Here is a 16,494-nt window from a genome sequence, read left to right as displayed (position 1 = left end):
GTACAGGTCACTCAGAGCTATTTCCGGTGCTTTGCACTGAAATAAGACTCTCCCTCTGTTCCCACGGAACAATTCCAACATTCCCATTATGTTTTGCTTTCAAGCCACCTGCTGCTCGCGGTCGCATTGCATCCATATCATAACAACGCATACCCCTAAACATTTTGTGAATCTCAGTTTGGCCTCATTGAGGGGCAGTATTTCAATGAGTAGGAAAATGAGAGTACCCCTAAACTTTTTTTTAGGGAAAAAACACTGATTTAGACTAGAGGCCCACCAGTCTTGAAAAGGCTAGTGGCAAAGAGGTTAGACCTGCCCCTCAAGGGATCTATTTCCAGAATCTAAGGGTCACAAAAGCAAAGCCCTGCCCCACTTACTTACCACCCAGAGTATAGATCTTGGGTAGGCAAACTAAGGCCCAGGGGCCGGATCCGGCCCTATCGCCTTCTAAATCTGGCCCACGGACGGTCCGGGAATCAGCGTGTTTTTACATAAGTAGAATGTGTCCTTTTATTTAAAATGCATCTCTGGGTTATTTGTGGGGCAAAGGAATTCGTTTTTGTTTTTTCTTTCCAAAATATAGTCTGCCCCACCCCCTGACAAGGTCTGAGGGACAGTGGACCGGCCCCCTGCTGAAAAAGTTTGCTGACCCCTGCACTAAACCATGGTTAGCATTATGAACATGCACCAGGCACAAGACTCTGGCTCTCTAATCTTGGCATATGGGGAAAGGAGGAAGGCAAAGAGAAAACATTGGATTCCGTCTTGTGTTCCATTGGTTTGCCACTTCATCTAGATAGGCAAACTTTGCCACAAAAAGCAATTAGAAGTTTCTAATCTTGGCACAAAAAAGGAATGGAAAGGGGAGGGGGAAGTAGGTGACCCCAAAGCTCATTCTCATACTGCCAAACCATGGCTTCTCAGTACATCAGAGTAGCATATGGTTCTGTTCTAACAAAGAGCCAGCCAAATTCTCCTGAAAATAACACGTCTACTCACTCGAACTGTGTAACATGGGACACACACACACATTTGAGACATTTGTTTTCTTTTGTGTGAAAACTGCAATTTGTGAATATCTCTGGGTTACTGGTTGTTGAAATCCATACTCAGTTATACTTATTTAAGAGCTGTGGATATGCCACACATTTTGGAGGTAACTTGTTTTTTTGTTTTTTCCTCAAACGCTGCTGATCTAGCATAAAGCATTGTTTTACTTGCCTTTTTAATCTAATCTCTTCGCTTCCCCCATTGGAAATTTAGCTGGCATTTTAGTGCTTAAGTTCTTCAATACTCTTCTAGTATGATAAGATCCTTTTGTGTCTTGAGTTAAATATAGCACTTGCAATGTAGAAAAATCAATGGAATTCGGTTACATTTCTCTTAAGTAAAACTTGTGTTTGGAGTCCTCGTAAATTCCTCACAGAGTAGCCAGATTTTCTAATAGAGGTTAGATATGGATTTGGCCTCACAAAAAGTATTGCCGAATACATGGCACTACTAATTTATTGTACGGTAAACTGCTTAGTTAGCTGCTTGTAAGATCTAGACGCGTATTAAAATAGGGGAAAAAATAATTCTGAAAGGCAGATCATTTAATAAATCACGGGTGTTTACTGTTTCGTTCCCCCTTGTTTCACCATGTCACTTCAGTCAGCCAGCCACAATTAATTAATAGCTTTAACGTCCTGGTTTTAAATTAGCTGGTTTTACTGCTGCGAAAAGCTCCTAAAAGCTCAGCTCTGAAAGCTGCTTTGTTTGGGCTTCCTTGTGGTAGTCTTGCTTGGGGGATTAGCCAAGGGGTGAAGATTTCTGCCAAATCCACTATCCGTGGCGTGTATATTGTTCCTTGGCTTTTGTGAGAAGTTGGACATGGGTTGCTCTTCAATCCTCATAACGTTGGATCTGCGAGAGGAGGCTGGTCTAATCCCTGCCCTGCCTCCAAAATTTTTCATGCCACTACACTGACTGAGAAATTACCGTATTTTTCGCCCTATAGGACGCACTTTTTCCCCTCCAAAAATGAAGGGGAAATGTGTGTGCATCCTATGGGGCGAATGCAGGCTTTCGCTGAAGCCTGGAGAGCGAGAGGGGTAGGTGCGCACCGACCCCTCTCGCTCTCCAGGCTTCAGGAACCTATCCGCAAGCCTTGGGAGCCCGCGGGAGTTCCTGCCGGGCTCCCAAGGCTTGCGGACAGCAGCCTGCAGCCCGAAACCTGGGGAGCGCAGCGGAGCACGCCCCGGGCTTCGGGCAGCTCTCCGCAAGCCCTGGGAGCCCGGTGCGACTTCCCGCCGGGCTCCCAAGGCTTGCGCACAGCAGCCTGCAGCCCGAAACCCGGGGAGCGCAGTGGAGTGCGCCCCGGGCTTCGGGCAGATATCCGCAAGCCTTGGGAGCCCGGTGCGACTTCCCGCTGGGCTCCCAAGGCTTGCGGATAGCAGCCTATTCTGGGGTTGGGGGAAGCTTGGGCTTCCTCCGCCCCAGCCCCGCGCCTGGGGGGGAAATAATTTTTTTTCTTTATCCCCCCCCCCAAAAAAACCCTAGGTGCACCCTATGGGCTGGTGCGCCCTATAGGGCAAAAAATATGGTAATTTGATTTGAACTCAGGACTCATCCAGACTTCCTTTTGTGCTGTGTTTCTAGGCACAAGTCTGTGTCCTAGTGTTTTCTTTCTTTTCTTTTGTTGTGACTTGGGCCAGTCACACTTCTCTGAAGTCTCTCAGCCCCACTCACCTCACAGAGTGTTTGTTGTGGGGGAGGAAGGGAAAGGAGAATGTTAGCCGCTTTGAGACTCCTTAAAGGGAGTGAAAGGCGGGATATCAAATCCAAACTCTTCTTCTTCTTCTTCCTGGTGCTTTCCCCAGGAAAATCCGTGTTTTGCTGCTGAATCGGAGCACACAGCAATGGGGTTTTCTGCCATTTGCTCTGATTCAGTGGTAAAACACAGATTTCCCGGGGGAGGGGGGAGCACCTACTTTGGGATACAAGCTTTATCTGGGACCAACTAAGTTTCCCTGGTCTTTGGCTACATCCTTCCAGCTGGTCTTTGTAAAATAATAATAATTTAATAAATTATTATTTATACCCCACCCATCTGGCTGAGTTTCCCCCGCCACTCTGGGCGGCTCCCAATCAAGTGTTAAAAACAATGCAGCATTAAATATTAAAAACTAATAATACTAATAATAATAATTCCTGCAAAAAGATGCAGGAAGACACTGCTGTTGGTTTCCTCAATGCTGTTTAATTAGCCAGCAGCTCCTGGTCTTCGTTGACCTCAAACCTGCTTGCTGCTGCTTTTGTTTTAACGGATTAATCTAAATATTAAGTAGGAAATACTTGGTGGCAAACTTGAAGACACAAATTTCCGGTGAAGAATAGCCGAAAAAGAACTAAAAGCAGTTGGTCCCCCTTCTCTCCCCCTAGGAAATGTTTTCCTACCTTTCGGAGAATGTGAAGAAATTAGCGGAAGCTTACAACGAGAGGTTGCTGGAAACACCTCACAACCCCATCTCCTTAGGTAATTAGGGTGTTGTGGGATGGTTGTATCTGCAGAGAAGAAATATGCAGTGTAATAAAGCAGAGGGTGATTATATCGTGGCAAATGTGGTTTGTCACTTTCACTTCTGAACTGTCCATGGAAGGTTTTGTTGTTGTTGTTGTTAATGGGAATTACAGTGGTACCTCGGGTTACAGATGCTTCAGGTTACAGACTCCGCTAACCCAGAAATAGTACCTCGGGTTAAGAACTTTGCTTCAGGATGAGAACAGAAATAGTGCAGCAGCGGCGCAGTGGGAGGCCCCATTAGCTAAAGTGGTACCTCAGGTTAAGAACAGTTTCAGGTTAAGAACGAACCTCCAGAACGAATTAACGAATTAAGTTCTTAACCCGAGGTACCACGGTATAGAAATGTTGGAAATAAATAAATAGGCTGATACCCCCCCCCCCCATGTGAATGGAACATTTAGGCATCCCTCTCTCGCTCTCGCGCGCGCTCTCTCTCTCTCTCTCTCACTCACTCACACACACACACACTTTTCCAAAACTTTCTACTAGTGTTTGCTGTAGAAAGGAATTACTATAAATTACAGTAACCTTGTTAACCTGTATTTTCAGCTATGTCACTCAGAGAGCTAGATAAACAAAGTGGGACAGCTGTCACGCAGCTTGGATCTATGCTTTTCACCAGACAAGTGTCTGGCGCAAGGTAAGTACTTCCGTTAACGTCTCAGATTCAAAAACGCATTGAAGCAAATTTTCCGGGAGCAAGCCTCACTTCAGTTGGAGCCAGTCTCAAAACTGACCCAAAAGATATGCAGAGGTTGGCAGGACAGAGCTTGCATGCAACTTGGTTCTGTGCATGTTTACTCTGAAGCAAATCCCACTGATTTCAGTGGCACTCACTCCCAGGTGAGGGCAGCTGGAATCCAAACCTCCCTTATGTGGGGCGTTGGTAGTATCCTGCCTGCAGAAAGTGGCAAAGTGTGGCATTCCAAGGGCAGAGCTGAGCTGGCCCTGGATCAACTGGATCCCAAGTTGGTCTCACAGCCAGTGACTGCCAGCATTGGTGGTTGAGAGTCTGGATTGGACCCTTAGTAGGTTTGCTTTCCTTTAAAGGTAAAGGGTAAAGGGACCCCTGACCATTAGGTCCAGTCGTGGCCGACTCTGGGGTTGCGGCGCTCATCTCGCTCTATAGGCCAAGGGAGCCGGCGTTTGTCCGCAGACAGCTTCCAGGTCATGTGGCCAGCATGACTAAACCGCTTCTGGCAAACCAGAGCAGCGCACGAAAACGCTGTTTACCTTCCCGCTGGAGTGGTACCTATTTATCTACTTGCACTTTGACTTCCTTTCGAACTGCTAGGTTGGCAGGAGCAGGGACCGAGCAACGGGAGCTCACCCTGTCACAGGGATTCTAACCGCCGACCTTCTGATCAGCAAGTCCTAAGCTCTGTGGTTTAACCCACAGCGCCACCCGCGTCCCTTGCTTTCCTTTAAGTCACCATAATTACCCCTGAAAAGTTCAACAAGTTAGGTTGTTCTGTGTTTTATTTCTGGGTGTATTTCTGTATGTAACTTTTTTTCCTTTTCCCCTCCCCTTTCAGGGTCGTTCCCCTTGGGTCTCAGCAAACAGTGAGTGGTTACACTTTCAAAGGCTTCATGGCCCATACAAACCAATACCACTGTGCCTACCTCAATGCTGCTTCAGCCATTGGAATGACGAAAGAAGATGTCGACGTGTTCTTGAAAAGACTTGATAAGTGCTTGAAGGCTTTAAGCAAAGGAAAGAACGATGAAAAAGGTTCCCCGGCACTGAATGAAGAAGTGGTCTCCGGTATGGAAAAGTGCAATTTAGTCGAAGAAGATGACCGAAAATAGCTTAAGGAAGATGCTTCCCGACTTAGGATGTTCAGCATTTATATCAGGGTCATGTCGTGCAACCTGCTGTACAATTAATTGGCGGGGGGGGGGGGATAACCAAAATGTTAAGTGATGCAGGACACATTCCTGTGATGCATTAATTCCATTTAAATGAATGGGAGGTGTTCAAGTGTACCATTGGTTCTCTTGTGCGGCTCCCATTCATTTCAGTGGGTCTTGCACTTTCCTTTTTATGTTTACACATTCTCATTTCCTTGTGAATGATAAATATTGGAGCGTGGCTTTATTTTCACCTAAGAAACCAGTTCATTGGTTAGGAAGTTTTCCTTTCTGTATAACGCAGGTTATTCAGTGATAACAGGTTATTCTCTACCTTACGAGCGCCATTTTGCACGTGAGCCAAAACGATTTAACGGAAAACGGATTTCATTTTTAATTCACCCATATTCCAATAGGCTTTGCTTTTTTTTTCACTGATCATACCTCTTACAGATGGAAGCTTTATGGGTTCCCCTGTGATGGTGCCTTGCGTTCTGTTTTAGAGTTCAGGAGAAGCCAGCATGATGTGCAGAGGTTGTTGGGACTCTCAACTCCCATCAACCACAGCCAGCATAGTCAACGGTCAGGGACATGGGAGTTGTACAACAACATCTGGAGGATGCCATATTGACTACCACTGCTGTAGTGCCTCGAAAGGGAGACCATTTCTCCTGTGAGCTGATTTTAATATGTTATTATGCATTGCTGCTTTCCGGGTATTGGATTCCATATTATGGCAGTAACACCAAAATGAAATTCTGAAGTCTAGAGTTATCATCAGAGTCAGCTAGCATTCCTTCCACTTCTGGGATGGCCCCTAGCATTGTAGCACTGCCTACAGTCAGCAAATTTAGGAGGTTATCTTAAGTGGTGTGAGATTCAGGCAGAAGGAAATGGTAGCCATGGAAGTTGGGTATAAATCTACCCTTTACAGTGGTGCCTCGCAAGACGAAATCAATCCGTTCCGCGAGTCTCTTCATCTTGCGGTTTTTTCGTCTTGCGAAGCACAGCTATTAGCGGCTTAGTGGCTATTAACGGCTTAGCGTCTATTAACGGCTTAGCGGCTTTAAGAAAAAGGAAACAAACTCGCAAGAACTCACAAGACGTTTCGTCTTGCGCAGCAAGCCCATAGGGAAATTTGTCTTGCGGAACGACTCAAAAAAACGGAAAACCCTTTCGTCTAGCGAGTTTTTCGTCTTGCGAGGCATTCGTCTTGCGGGGCACCACTGTATGTGCTAAAGAATATATGACAGTAGCTATTCCTGTCTGTAATCTTGTTACACTATACTACAACTGTAGTATACTACAACTTGTTACACTATACTACAACTGTAGTGATTGCCATTTATGCATAACAAGAGCCAGGATACTCTGTGACTGATTCATAACTGTTGCAGCAGCAGTACCATGTTATTGTGCTATTGGCACGTGGGGTGCAATGTTTGTTTCTTGTTCTCTCTCTTGTCAGGAAAAGTCGTCTAGATAACATTTCTGTGTTACGCACCTGTATTTTGCGGTCTGGCATTCAAACATGGTTATATGGGATGTTACGACATACATAACTACACTCTGCCTTATTTGCTGCAACCTTCCTGTTCCCTTTTCACTCACACAGCACCCTTAGGTGTGTTTTAAAGTGAAGCATCAACTTTATTATAAGGGAAGCAAGGTAAAAGAAGGTGTAGTTCTGCCAGTGAGAGCAAGACAGCTTCAAAGGTCGCCCACGCACAAGACTCAATACAAGGTTATTATACATGTTGAAGAACCTCTGAATTCTTTAGACTTAAGAGCTTTAATTCAAATAATTGAGTTTGATTTGTAACGGGTTGCTATAGACATGAGAATAAGTAATTACAATCAGTGGATGTTCTCAGGTAAATTTAGGTGGGCGCTCTGGTCATCTTAATTGAATAAATTATAAGTTTTTCCTTGTTTTTTTGGGGTTGAATGTTTTCTATCCCTCGCCTTGCCACCCACCAAAACTCACTTTTCCCCCCAATTTGTGTATCATTTGTGAGAGGATGACTCAAAAGACCTCTTCATTTATGTGTGCAATATCACCATTTCAATTGAGAATCCCATGCTTAGGGCTGGTGTGCAGCTTTTATGGTAATGTGATAGCTCTTTTATATAAAGTCTCCCACGAGGCAGCTTTCACCATCGTGGAAGCTGATGACATTATGTGACAGCTCATGCTAATTGTGCAATTTTCTTAAGTAGGCAAATTCCCTTTAAGGTTATGAACATTTAGGAACTTCAAGCTTCCCTGCTATTTATATATTCATTTATTAGAGTTATATTCCACCTTTCCATTGGGCAGCTCAAGGAAGTGTACATGGTTCTCCTCTTCCTCGTTTAATCCCCACAACAACCCTGAAAGGTAGGTTAGGTGAGAGGCAGTGACTGGTCACCCAGTAAACTTCTTGACTGAGTGGAGATTTGAACACTGGTCTCCTAGGCCCTAGATGACACTCATCCACTACACCATGCTGCTCTTTGAGCTAGATACAGCAATATTACCCAACCTGGGAGCCTGCAGTAATCTAGTTTTGAAATAACCAACGCATGATCTACTGTGGCAAGGCTTTCCCGGTCCAGGAATGGCCACAGCTGTCAAACCAGCAGCAATTGGTAAAAGACATTAATGTCCCTACATTCACAAATGTGAGTCCTCATAGTCCCATGGATTATTGGTTGTAAGGAGGGTGTTGACTGGTGTAACTCCTCCTAGCTAGGGTGGTGTATGTGATGTGATTCCTGGGAGCTCTGGGAAGAGTAGCACCTGAAGACCTCAACTTCCATCTTTATAAAACAACAACAACAACAATAATAATAATTTATTATTTGTACCCCGCCACTCTGGCTGGGTTTCCTCAGCCACTCTGGGCGGCTTCCAACAAAGATTTAAAATACATTAAAATGTCACATATTAAAAACTTCCCTGAACAGGGCTGCCTTCGGATGTCTTCTGAATGTCAGGTAGTTGTTTATTCCTTTGACATCTGATGGGAGGGCGTTCCACAGGGTGGGCACCACTACTGACAAGGCCCTCTGCCTGGTTCCCTGTAGCTTTGCTTATCGCAGTGAGGGAACCACCAGAAGGCCCTTGGCGCTGGACCTCAGCGTCACGTTTATAGTCCTTTATAGCTATGTAAAGGTTAGCATTTATAATAAAGTAGGTGCCTTAAACCTGTTAAGCTCTGTTAGGAGATCAGACAACAAAGGTGGTTCCTGGCTGCAGGTTTACAATCTAAAAGGTATGGCAGAAAAGGAATTGAAAAGCAAGCAAATTTAAGCCCCCATTCCTAAAGTTACATTAATTGTTTTTAGGCTACCAGCAGCTCTGTGTGTATGTGGGGTTGCTTTTAGTTGGGATCACAGTATGGGAGAAAAGGGTTAAGTGTTCTGCAGTTCTAAGGAAAATAGTGTCCCCCTCGTGCCCGATGAAGACATATTCAGTGTTGCATCTACTTTTGTCCTTATACTGAATAGAAAACCTGGGAATGCAATAGAATCCCTTTATTCAATGCAAAAGATAATAAAAATGTGCAAACATCTTTCTGGTTTTGGGAAGTTGCTGCAGCACAGAACATTGAGAAGAAATAAAAACCTACCAAGTGCAGCAAGCAGCCTTGTATCAAGGAAGCAAAAAAGGCTGCAAATGTAAAAGGGTTGGCACTGCACCTTAACATATGCAAGCCAAGTGATCTATACTGTGTAATCATCAGTTTTCGCAGAAAGGGATAAAGCCCAGAAGCTTACCAAATGCTCCCGTCTTACATCAGCATTTACAGTTGGTTGGGTTGCTGTATATTTCTTGAATTTCTGTCCTGCTTTTCAGACAAGCTGATTCCAAAACAAAAATAATTCTGATGGGGGTAATCGGGAATGTTTTATTTATTTACAAAAGTTGATACTGCCTATTAAGGGTGGCACTATGGGTTAAACCACAGAGCCTAGGGCTTGCTGATCAGAAGGTTGGTGGTTCGAATCCCTGCAATGGAGTGAGTTCCCGTTGCTCGGTCCCTGCTCCTGCCAACCTAGCAGTTCGAAAGCACAAAGTAAAAGCAGATAAATAGGTACCACTCCGGCGGGAAGGTAAACGGCGTTTCCGTGCGCTGCTCTGGTTCGCCAGAAGTGGCTTAGTCATGCTGGCCACATGACCCGGAAGCTGTACACCGGCTCCCTCGGCCAATAAAGCGAGATGAGCGCCGCAACCCCAGAGTTGGCCACGACTGGACCTAATGGTCAGGGGTCCCTTTACCTTTATGCTGCCTATTACATTCTGCTTCAAGGCAGTTTACAAGTTAAAATGATAAAATCTCAGGAAAATATATGTAAAATTCTACTGATATCCCCAGGGACACCACTAATTAATTCCTGGCATTAAATCCCAGAAAAGTGAATAGAGATTTTTTCATCAAACCCTAAAATATCAGTAGCAGTGTTTGGAAGGGTTCTAAAGGGAAGTGACTCCATAGAAGAAGAAGAAGAAGAAGAAGAAGAAGAAGAAGAAGAAGAAGAAGAAGAAGAAGAAGAAGAGTTTGGATTTGATATCCTACTTTATCACTACCCAAAGGAGTCTCAAAGCGGCTGACATTCTCCTTTCCCTTCCTCCCTCACAACAAACACTCTGTGAGGTGAGTGGAGCTGGAAGACTTCAGAGAAGTGTGACTGGCCCAAGGTCACCCAGCAGCTGCATGTGGAGGAGCGGGGAAGCGAACCCGGTTCACCAGATTACGAGTCTACCACTCTTAACCACTACACCACACTGGCTTCCTTCACAGGAAGGTGTCTGCCTGCAAACAGTTTCTCCCCCTAGCTGCAACCAAGCACAATGCTTGGTTGATGCATCTTTCCTCAACCTTGGGTCTCCAGATGTTGCTGGTCTCCCAATTCCAGCCAATATGGCCAACGATCAACTCCCACCCCCCTTGCACCTTGTAGCATCTTTAGATGACTATGTACAAAAAAGTGAACAAGTGATCTGACAACAAACTGGGGAGGAGGCCTAGGCAGGCCCCAGTTTATATCCAGGAGCAGGGCCAAGTGACATCTATTGACCAGTTGGACAGTTCCTGTGGGATGCTTGCACCTAAGTCTGCCTACAACTGGCCGATCTGCAGGCAGGCTGCAATTCTCCCCTGCAGAGTGCCAGATTGCGGACGTGGACTTAGCCAGGCCGCGCCGCCCGACCATTGAAGGTAAGCGGACTTCTCTTATTCTGCCTTCCAGAGATGAATAAGCATAATAAAAGAATTCAGCATGAAATGGAAGCAAAGTGAATCAAGGGCCTAAAATTACCATATTTTTCGCTCTATAGGACACCCTTTTCCCCCTCCAAAAATGAAGGGGAAATGTGTGTGCTTCCTAAGGAGCGAATGCAGGCTCCTTGGCTTCAGCGATAGCAACGCGAAGCCTCCGAAGCGCAGAGGGAGAGCTCCCCCCGCGTTCCAGAGGCTTCGCGTTGCTTTCGCTGAAGCCCCCGGAGCGCAAGGAACTCCCACTGCGCTCTGGGGGCTTCAGGCAGCTATCCGCAAGCCTTCGGAGCGCAGCAGGAGTTCCGGCTGCGCTCCAAAGGCTTGCGGATAGCCATCTGAAGCCTGGAGAGCAAGAGGGGTCGGTGCACACCAATCCCTCTTGCGCTCCAGGCTTCGCTTCGCTGGAGAGGCGCTGCACAGTTTTCCCTCTCTGCACAGCGCCCCTTCAGCAAAGCGGGAGGAGAAATGGAAGGGGCTCCGTTTCTCCTGCCACTTTGCTGAAGGGGTGCTGAGCGGAGGGGGGAGAATTTTTTCCCCCTGTTCTCCCCATCCTATGGTCCGGTGCATCCTATGGAGCGAAAAATACGGTATCCTGGAACTCTTTTCCTTGCTCCCTTCATTTTTTCATCACATATCAGTCTTTTGGGTCCATAAGCAAACTAGAGAATGGTACGTGTTAAGGATGGTTTGTTAACCTAGGACAATCAATGCAGACCCTATGAAGGAAAAAAGGAATGATTGAGACGAGAATTAGGGACGCCAGCCTTTTACCTAGGAGAGCTTCTGTGTCTAACAATCAGGATTTCAACAGACTGATCTGCAAGAAGGGGGAAGCTTCACCTGGTGAATTCAGCTTTCAAGATATAGGAGGTCTATCAGATCAAAGTCTTGGCCACTTTCAGAACTCTTTTGATTAATAATAATAATAAAAATTTTTATTTATACCCCACCCTCCCCAGCCAAGGCCGGGCTCAGGGCGGCTAACAACCAATAATAAAAACAAGTTGAATGAATACAACTTAAAAACAAGATTAAAATACAACATTAAAACATTAAAATGCAGCCTCATCGCAGGAGGAGAAAGGAAAAAAGAAAGAGGGGGAGGGATTCAAATTGACTCCAAGCCAAAGGCCAGGTGGAACAACTCTGTCTTACAGGCCCTGTGGAAAGAAATCAGATCCTGCAGGGCCCTGGTCTCATGAGACAGAGTGTTCCACCAAGCCGGGGCCAGTGTTGAAAAGGCCCTGGCTCTGGTTGAAGCCAATCTAACTTCCTTAGGGCCCGGGACCACTAGGGTGTTGCTATTTATGGACCTTAAGGTCCTCCATGGGGCATACCGGGAGAGGCGGTCCCGTAGGTACGAGGGTCCTAGGCCGTGAAGGGCTTTAAAGGTCAAAACCAGCACCTTAAATCTGACTCTGTACTCCACCAGGAGCCAGTGCAGCTGGTAAAGCACTGGGTGAATATGCTCCCATGGCATAGACCCCATGAGGAGCCTCGCTGCAGCATTCTGCACCTGCTGGAGTTTCTGGGACAGCTTCAAGGGCAGCCCCGCGTAGAGCGAATTACAGTAGTCAAGCCTGGAGGTGACCGTCACATGTATCACTGTGGCCAGGTAGGGGCAGGAAAGGTAAGGGACCAACTGCTTGATGCGGCGAAGGTGGAAAATCTGGCCTCCCCTTCCCAAAATATTTATTTCACGGTCTCTTGTGTATGCACAGCCATTATCTCCGAACTCTGAGGGACGCATAGTTGGCTCCCTCACTGTTTGTAGGATTGACAGATAGATGAATATGAGAGCAAGAAAATGACATCTGGAAAGCCAGTTGATGGCCAGTTAAACTGTTCCGTTTCAGTAATTGAGAAAGAAAGTGCCTTAAGATTGTTTTCTTCCTCCTACTCCTCGTGATATATCCCATTTGGCTCTTTACTGCAAGTCAACCTCCCCCGCCCCCCCAACCTCCTTGTCAAGAAATACAGGTCAGCATTCCAAACAGCCGAATCCTAGGCAGTATTTAGGAGAATTTGCTTACTCTAGACAGAAATACTGCAGCAAAGAAGGCAATATGTATAAAAAAACGATCTTATCAGGGGAAAACAGGTGCTGTGGTCACCATATCAAGGTCACTAGCATTTTTTAAAAACTGCTCCAAAATGTTTAACAGACATTTGCTCCTACCAAATGACTGGAGATTTGCCCACAGAATGCATTCAGGCCACAATCCTGCATACAATTGCTTTGGAAGTAAGCCCCCTGTTACGTCTCCCAGGGATAGAGCCACAGTATGTTTTATAGCCCCAGATATATTTGTTTAACTGTGGAGTATTGAGAATTGAGCACCGGGGTGTTCCTGAATGGAAAGGCTAAACAGAAATAAAAATTTGCATCTGGTATGGCAAATGCCACCTGCCGCCAGAATTTTTCCTGGGAGAAACTAGACTGCAGTAATACTTGTCAGCTTGATCTCTTGGGTGGGATTAAAGTGGAGGTACTGAGCCTCTTAAGGGACACGGGTGGCGCTGTGGGTTAAACCACAGCCTAGGACTTGCCGATCAGAAGGTTGGCGGTTCGAATCCCCACGACAGGGTGAGCTCCCGTTGCTTGGTCCCTGCTCCTTCGAAAGCACGTCAAAGTGCAAGTAGATAAATAGGTACCGCTCCAGCGGGAAGGTAAACAGCATTTCTGTGCACTGCTCTGGTTCGCCAGAAGCGGCTTAGTCATGCTGGCCACATGACCCGGAAGCTGTACGCCAGCTCCTTCAGCTAATAAAGCGAGATGAACACTGCAACCCCAGTCGGTCACGACTGGACCTAATGGTCAGGGGTCCCTTTACCTTTACCTTTTACTGAGCCTCTTGGGCTTGCCAATCGTAAATTTGGCAACTCGAATCTGTGCAATGGGTTGAGCTCCCATTGCTCTATTCCAGCTTCTGCCAACCTAGCAGTTCAAAAGCATACCAGTGCGAGTAGATAAATGGGTACCACTGCGACAGGAAGCTAAACGGTGCTCCTGTGCGCTGTGGCACTCATCATGGTGTTTTGTTGCACCAGAAGCGATTTAGTCATGCTGGCCACATGACCCAGAAAAGCTGCAGACAAACGCCGGCTCTTTTCACCTGAAAGCAGAGATGAGCACCACACCCTATAGTTGAATTCGATTGTACTTAACAATCCAAGGGTCCTTAACCTTTTTACCTTACCTAAAGATGCAAACATTTAAAGGGCCCCCCAAGAATCCTGGCAACTGTAGTTTACTCCTTCCAGCACCCTTAACAAACTAGTTCCCACAATTATTTTTTGGGAGAAGGGATATGCTTTAAATGTATGGGGTGTTTGCAGCCTCTGTCTTTTTACCTGGAAATAAACCCCATGGAATTCAATAGTAGATCTGAGTAGACGTCAGGATTACACTGATGGCGGATAAAGGAAGTGGCAATGACAGAACTGGTAAATATTACAAGTCATGGGCTGCAGGTAGGACCTGGCAACTCTAGGACACCTTTTTGGGGGGTTGGTTTTGAACTTTACTAATTTCCACAGCCTGATACTACCTTACAAGAATGCAGTTTTGCTGTAAATACCTGTAAAACTACACAGGATCATCAGTCTTAAATTACAATAGCGGTGTGTTATCTCCACATTCTAGATGTTTAAAGGTAAAGGTAAAGTTACCCCTGCCCATACGGGCCAGTCTTGCCAGACTCTAGGGTTGTGCGCCCATCTCACTTAAGAGGCCGGGGGCCAGCGCTGTCCGGAGACACTTCCGGGTCACGTGGCCAGCATGACATCGCTGCTCTGGCGAGCCAGAGCCGCACACGGAAACGCCATTTACCTTCCCGCTAGAAAGCGGTACCTATTTATCTACTTGCACTTAGGGGTGCTTTCAAACTGCTAGGTGGGCAGGAGCTGGGACCGAAGACGGGAGGTCACCCCGCCGCGGGGATTCGAACCGCCGACCATACGATCGGCAAGCCCTAGGCGCTGAGGTTTTACCCACAGCGCCACCCGCGTCTAGATGTATACATGATGCCAAAAGTGATGCAAGGCCAGGAAATTTTGCTACTTAAAAGTGCAGAAAAAGGGAACCACATATAAATGATACCAAGTCAGCAGATTTCTTATTTAATCTATTCTGGGGGAAACAGTTACACAATATCAAAAGAGACGGCAACTACCGTTTCTAATTGTCAAAACTGGGTGCACAACTGATGGTGTTCCATAGATCATATTGAGTGGCCTCTTCCCACCTTGTTACTCACATCATACACATTCTGAGAGAAATCATGGGTTGGCTGAAAGGTTGTGTTATGTACTGAGTTGAATAGTATACAAAAGGCAGCAGTCTGACTGGTCCTAGAACAATAGGATTCAGAATGCAGCAGTCTGATTGGTCCTAGAACAATAGGCTCCAGAATGCAGCAGTCTGATTGGTCCTAGAACAATAGGCTCCAGAATGCAGCAGTCTGATTGGTCCTAGAACAATAGGATTCAGAATGCAGCAGTCTGATTGGTCCTAGAACAATAGGCTCCAGAATGCAGCAGTCTGATTGGTCCTAGAACAATAGGGTCCAGAATGCAGCAGTCTGATTGGTCCACAGGAGCCACCCAATCCAGCGCCAGGTGGAAGTGAATCTGCAACCTGATTGGCCTATAGGTGAATGCCGGAATTAGCCAATCATATGGGGCCCATTGTGTAAATAATCTATATAAAGCAGACATTCTGGGGGAACTTCCATTCCTCCTCACCACTATGAGCTGAAAAAAGAGCATGAAATCCACTCTTGACTTTGAGTATATTTCAGTCTGTCTCTTGGCATTGCTCATTGGCACCAGTGGACCCCCCTACCCCCCTAAAAAACCCCTGGCAGTTTGTGGCATCCCCCCTTGCTTCTTCCTCCTGGTAACAGCCTTCCTCACTTAACCCCTTATCTGTCTGTCTTTCCATCGATCTGTCTGCTTGCTTGCATGCTTATTAATAATAGTCATGGAAGAGGAACCGTATAAGCATCTGTTATAGGGCTTCCTTTTGCAAAGGTTGCTGGGGCTCTGAAACCAATTAGGTCACTCAGAGCAGTCCTAGATGAGTGTCATTCCTGGTGCACAGCTGAGAATCAACTTCAGAATATGTGATTCCATCACCTTTAGATCTGTGTCAGCTCCCAGTATGTGCCAAAGCTCTGTTCAGAGTGTTGGCTAACGCCTCTAAACCATAATTTAGGAGAAGGATAGGAGCGTGATTTAGGACCACCTGCTTCCACAAAATCCTTTTCTTCTAGGATAGGTGTAGAGAACCATTGGGCCTCTAAATGTTGCTGAACTACAACTCCCATCCACCCCAGCCAACTTGGCTAAAGGCCAATAATGATGGAAATTGTCATTCTGCAGTATCTGGAGGTCCAAGATTCCCTACAGCTGCCCATGTGAGATCTGCCAGAACCATATAAACCAGGGGTCAGCAAACTTTTTCAGCAGGGGGCTGCTCCACGGTCCCTCAGACCTTGTGGGGGGCCGGACTATATTTTTGGGGGGGGAAATGAATGAATTTATATGCCCCACAAATAACCCAGAGATGCATTTTAAATAAAAGGACACATTCTACTCATGTAAAAACACGCTGATTTCCGGACCGTCCAGGACCCGGATTTAGAAGGCGATTGGGCCAAATCCAGCCCCCAGGCCTTAGTTTGCCTACCCATGATCTAAACTCTGGGTGGCAGGTAAGTGGGGCAGGGCTTTGCTGTTGTGACCCTTAGATTCTGGAAATAGGGGTATGCGTACTCCTGCGTCCCCCCCAGAAAAAAAGCACTGGTCTAAATT

At 46.2% G+C, this 16,494-nt stretch overlaps 1 protein-coding gene across 1 annotated transcript in view; it reads left to right on the top strand.

The window, feature by feature from the left end:
• The window catches only part of SEPSECS (Sep (O-phosphoserine) tRNA:Sec (selenocysteine) tRNA synthase), a 43,596-nt gene extending 36,248 nt beyond the window's left edge, over positions 1 to 7,348 (top strand). Inside the window, exons 9-11 of the mRNA XM_028743458.2 lie at positions 3,424 to 3,517; positions 4,115 to 4,205; positions 5,101 to 7,348. Of these exons, the coding sequence (XP_028599291.2) occupies positions 3,424 to 3,517; positions 4,115 to 4,205; positions 5,101 to 5,374 (459 nt within the window). The 3' untranslated portion in view covers positions 5,375 to 7,348. The remainder of the gene's footprint in view (positions 1 to 3,423; positions 3,518 to 4,114; positions 4,206 to 5,100) is intronic.
• Positions 7,349 to 16,494: the final 9,146 nt, after the last annotated feature.

Source organism: Podarcis muralis, chromosome 9, assembly GCF_964188315.1.
Source record: "Podarcis muralis chromosome 9, rPodMur119.hap1.1, whole genome shotgun sequence".
NCBI classification, from domain to species: Eukaryota; Metazoa; Chordata; class Lepidosauria; order Squamata; family Lacertidae; genus Podarcis; species Podarcis muralis.
Note: the sequence above shows the minus strand (reverse complement) of the source record. Positions and strands in the feature narration are given on the sequence as shown.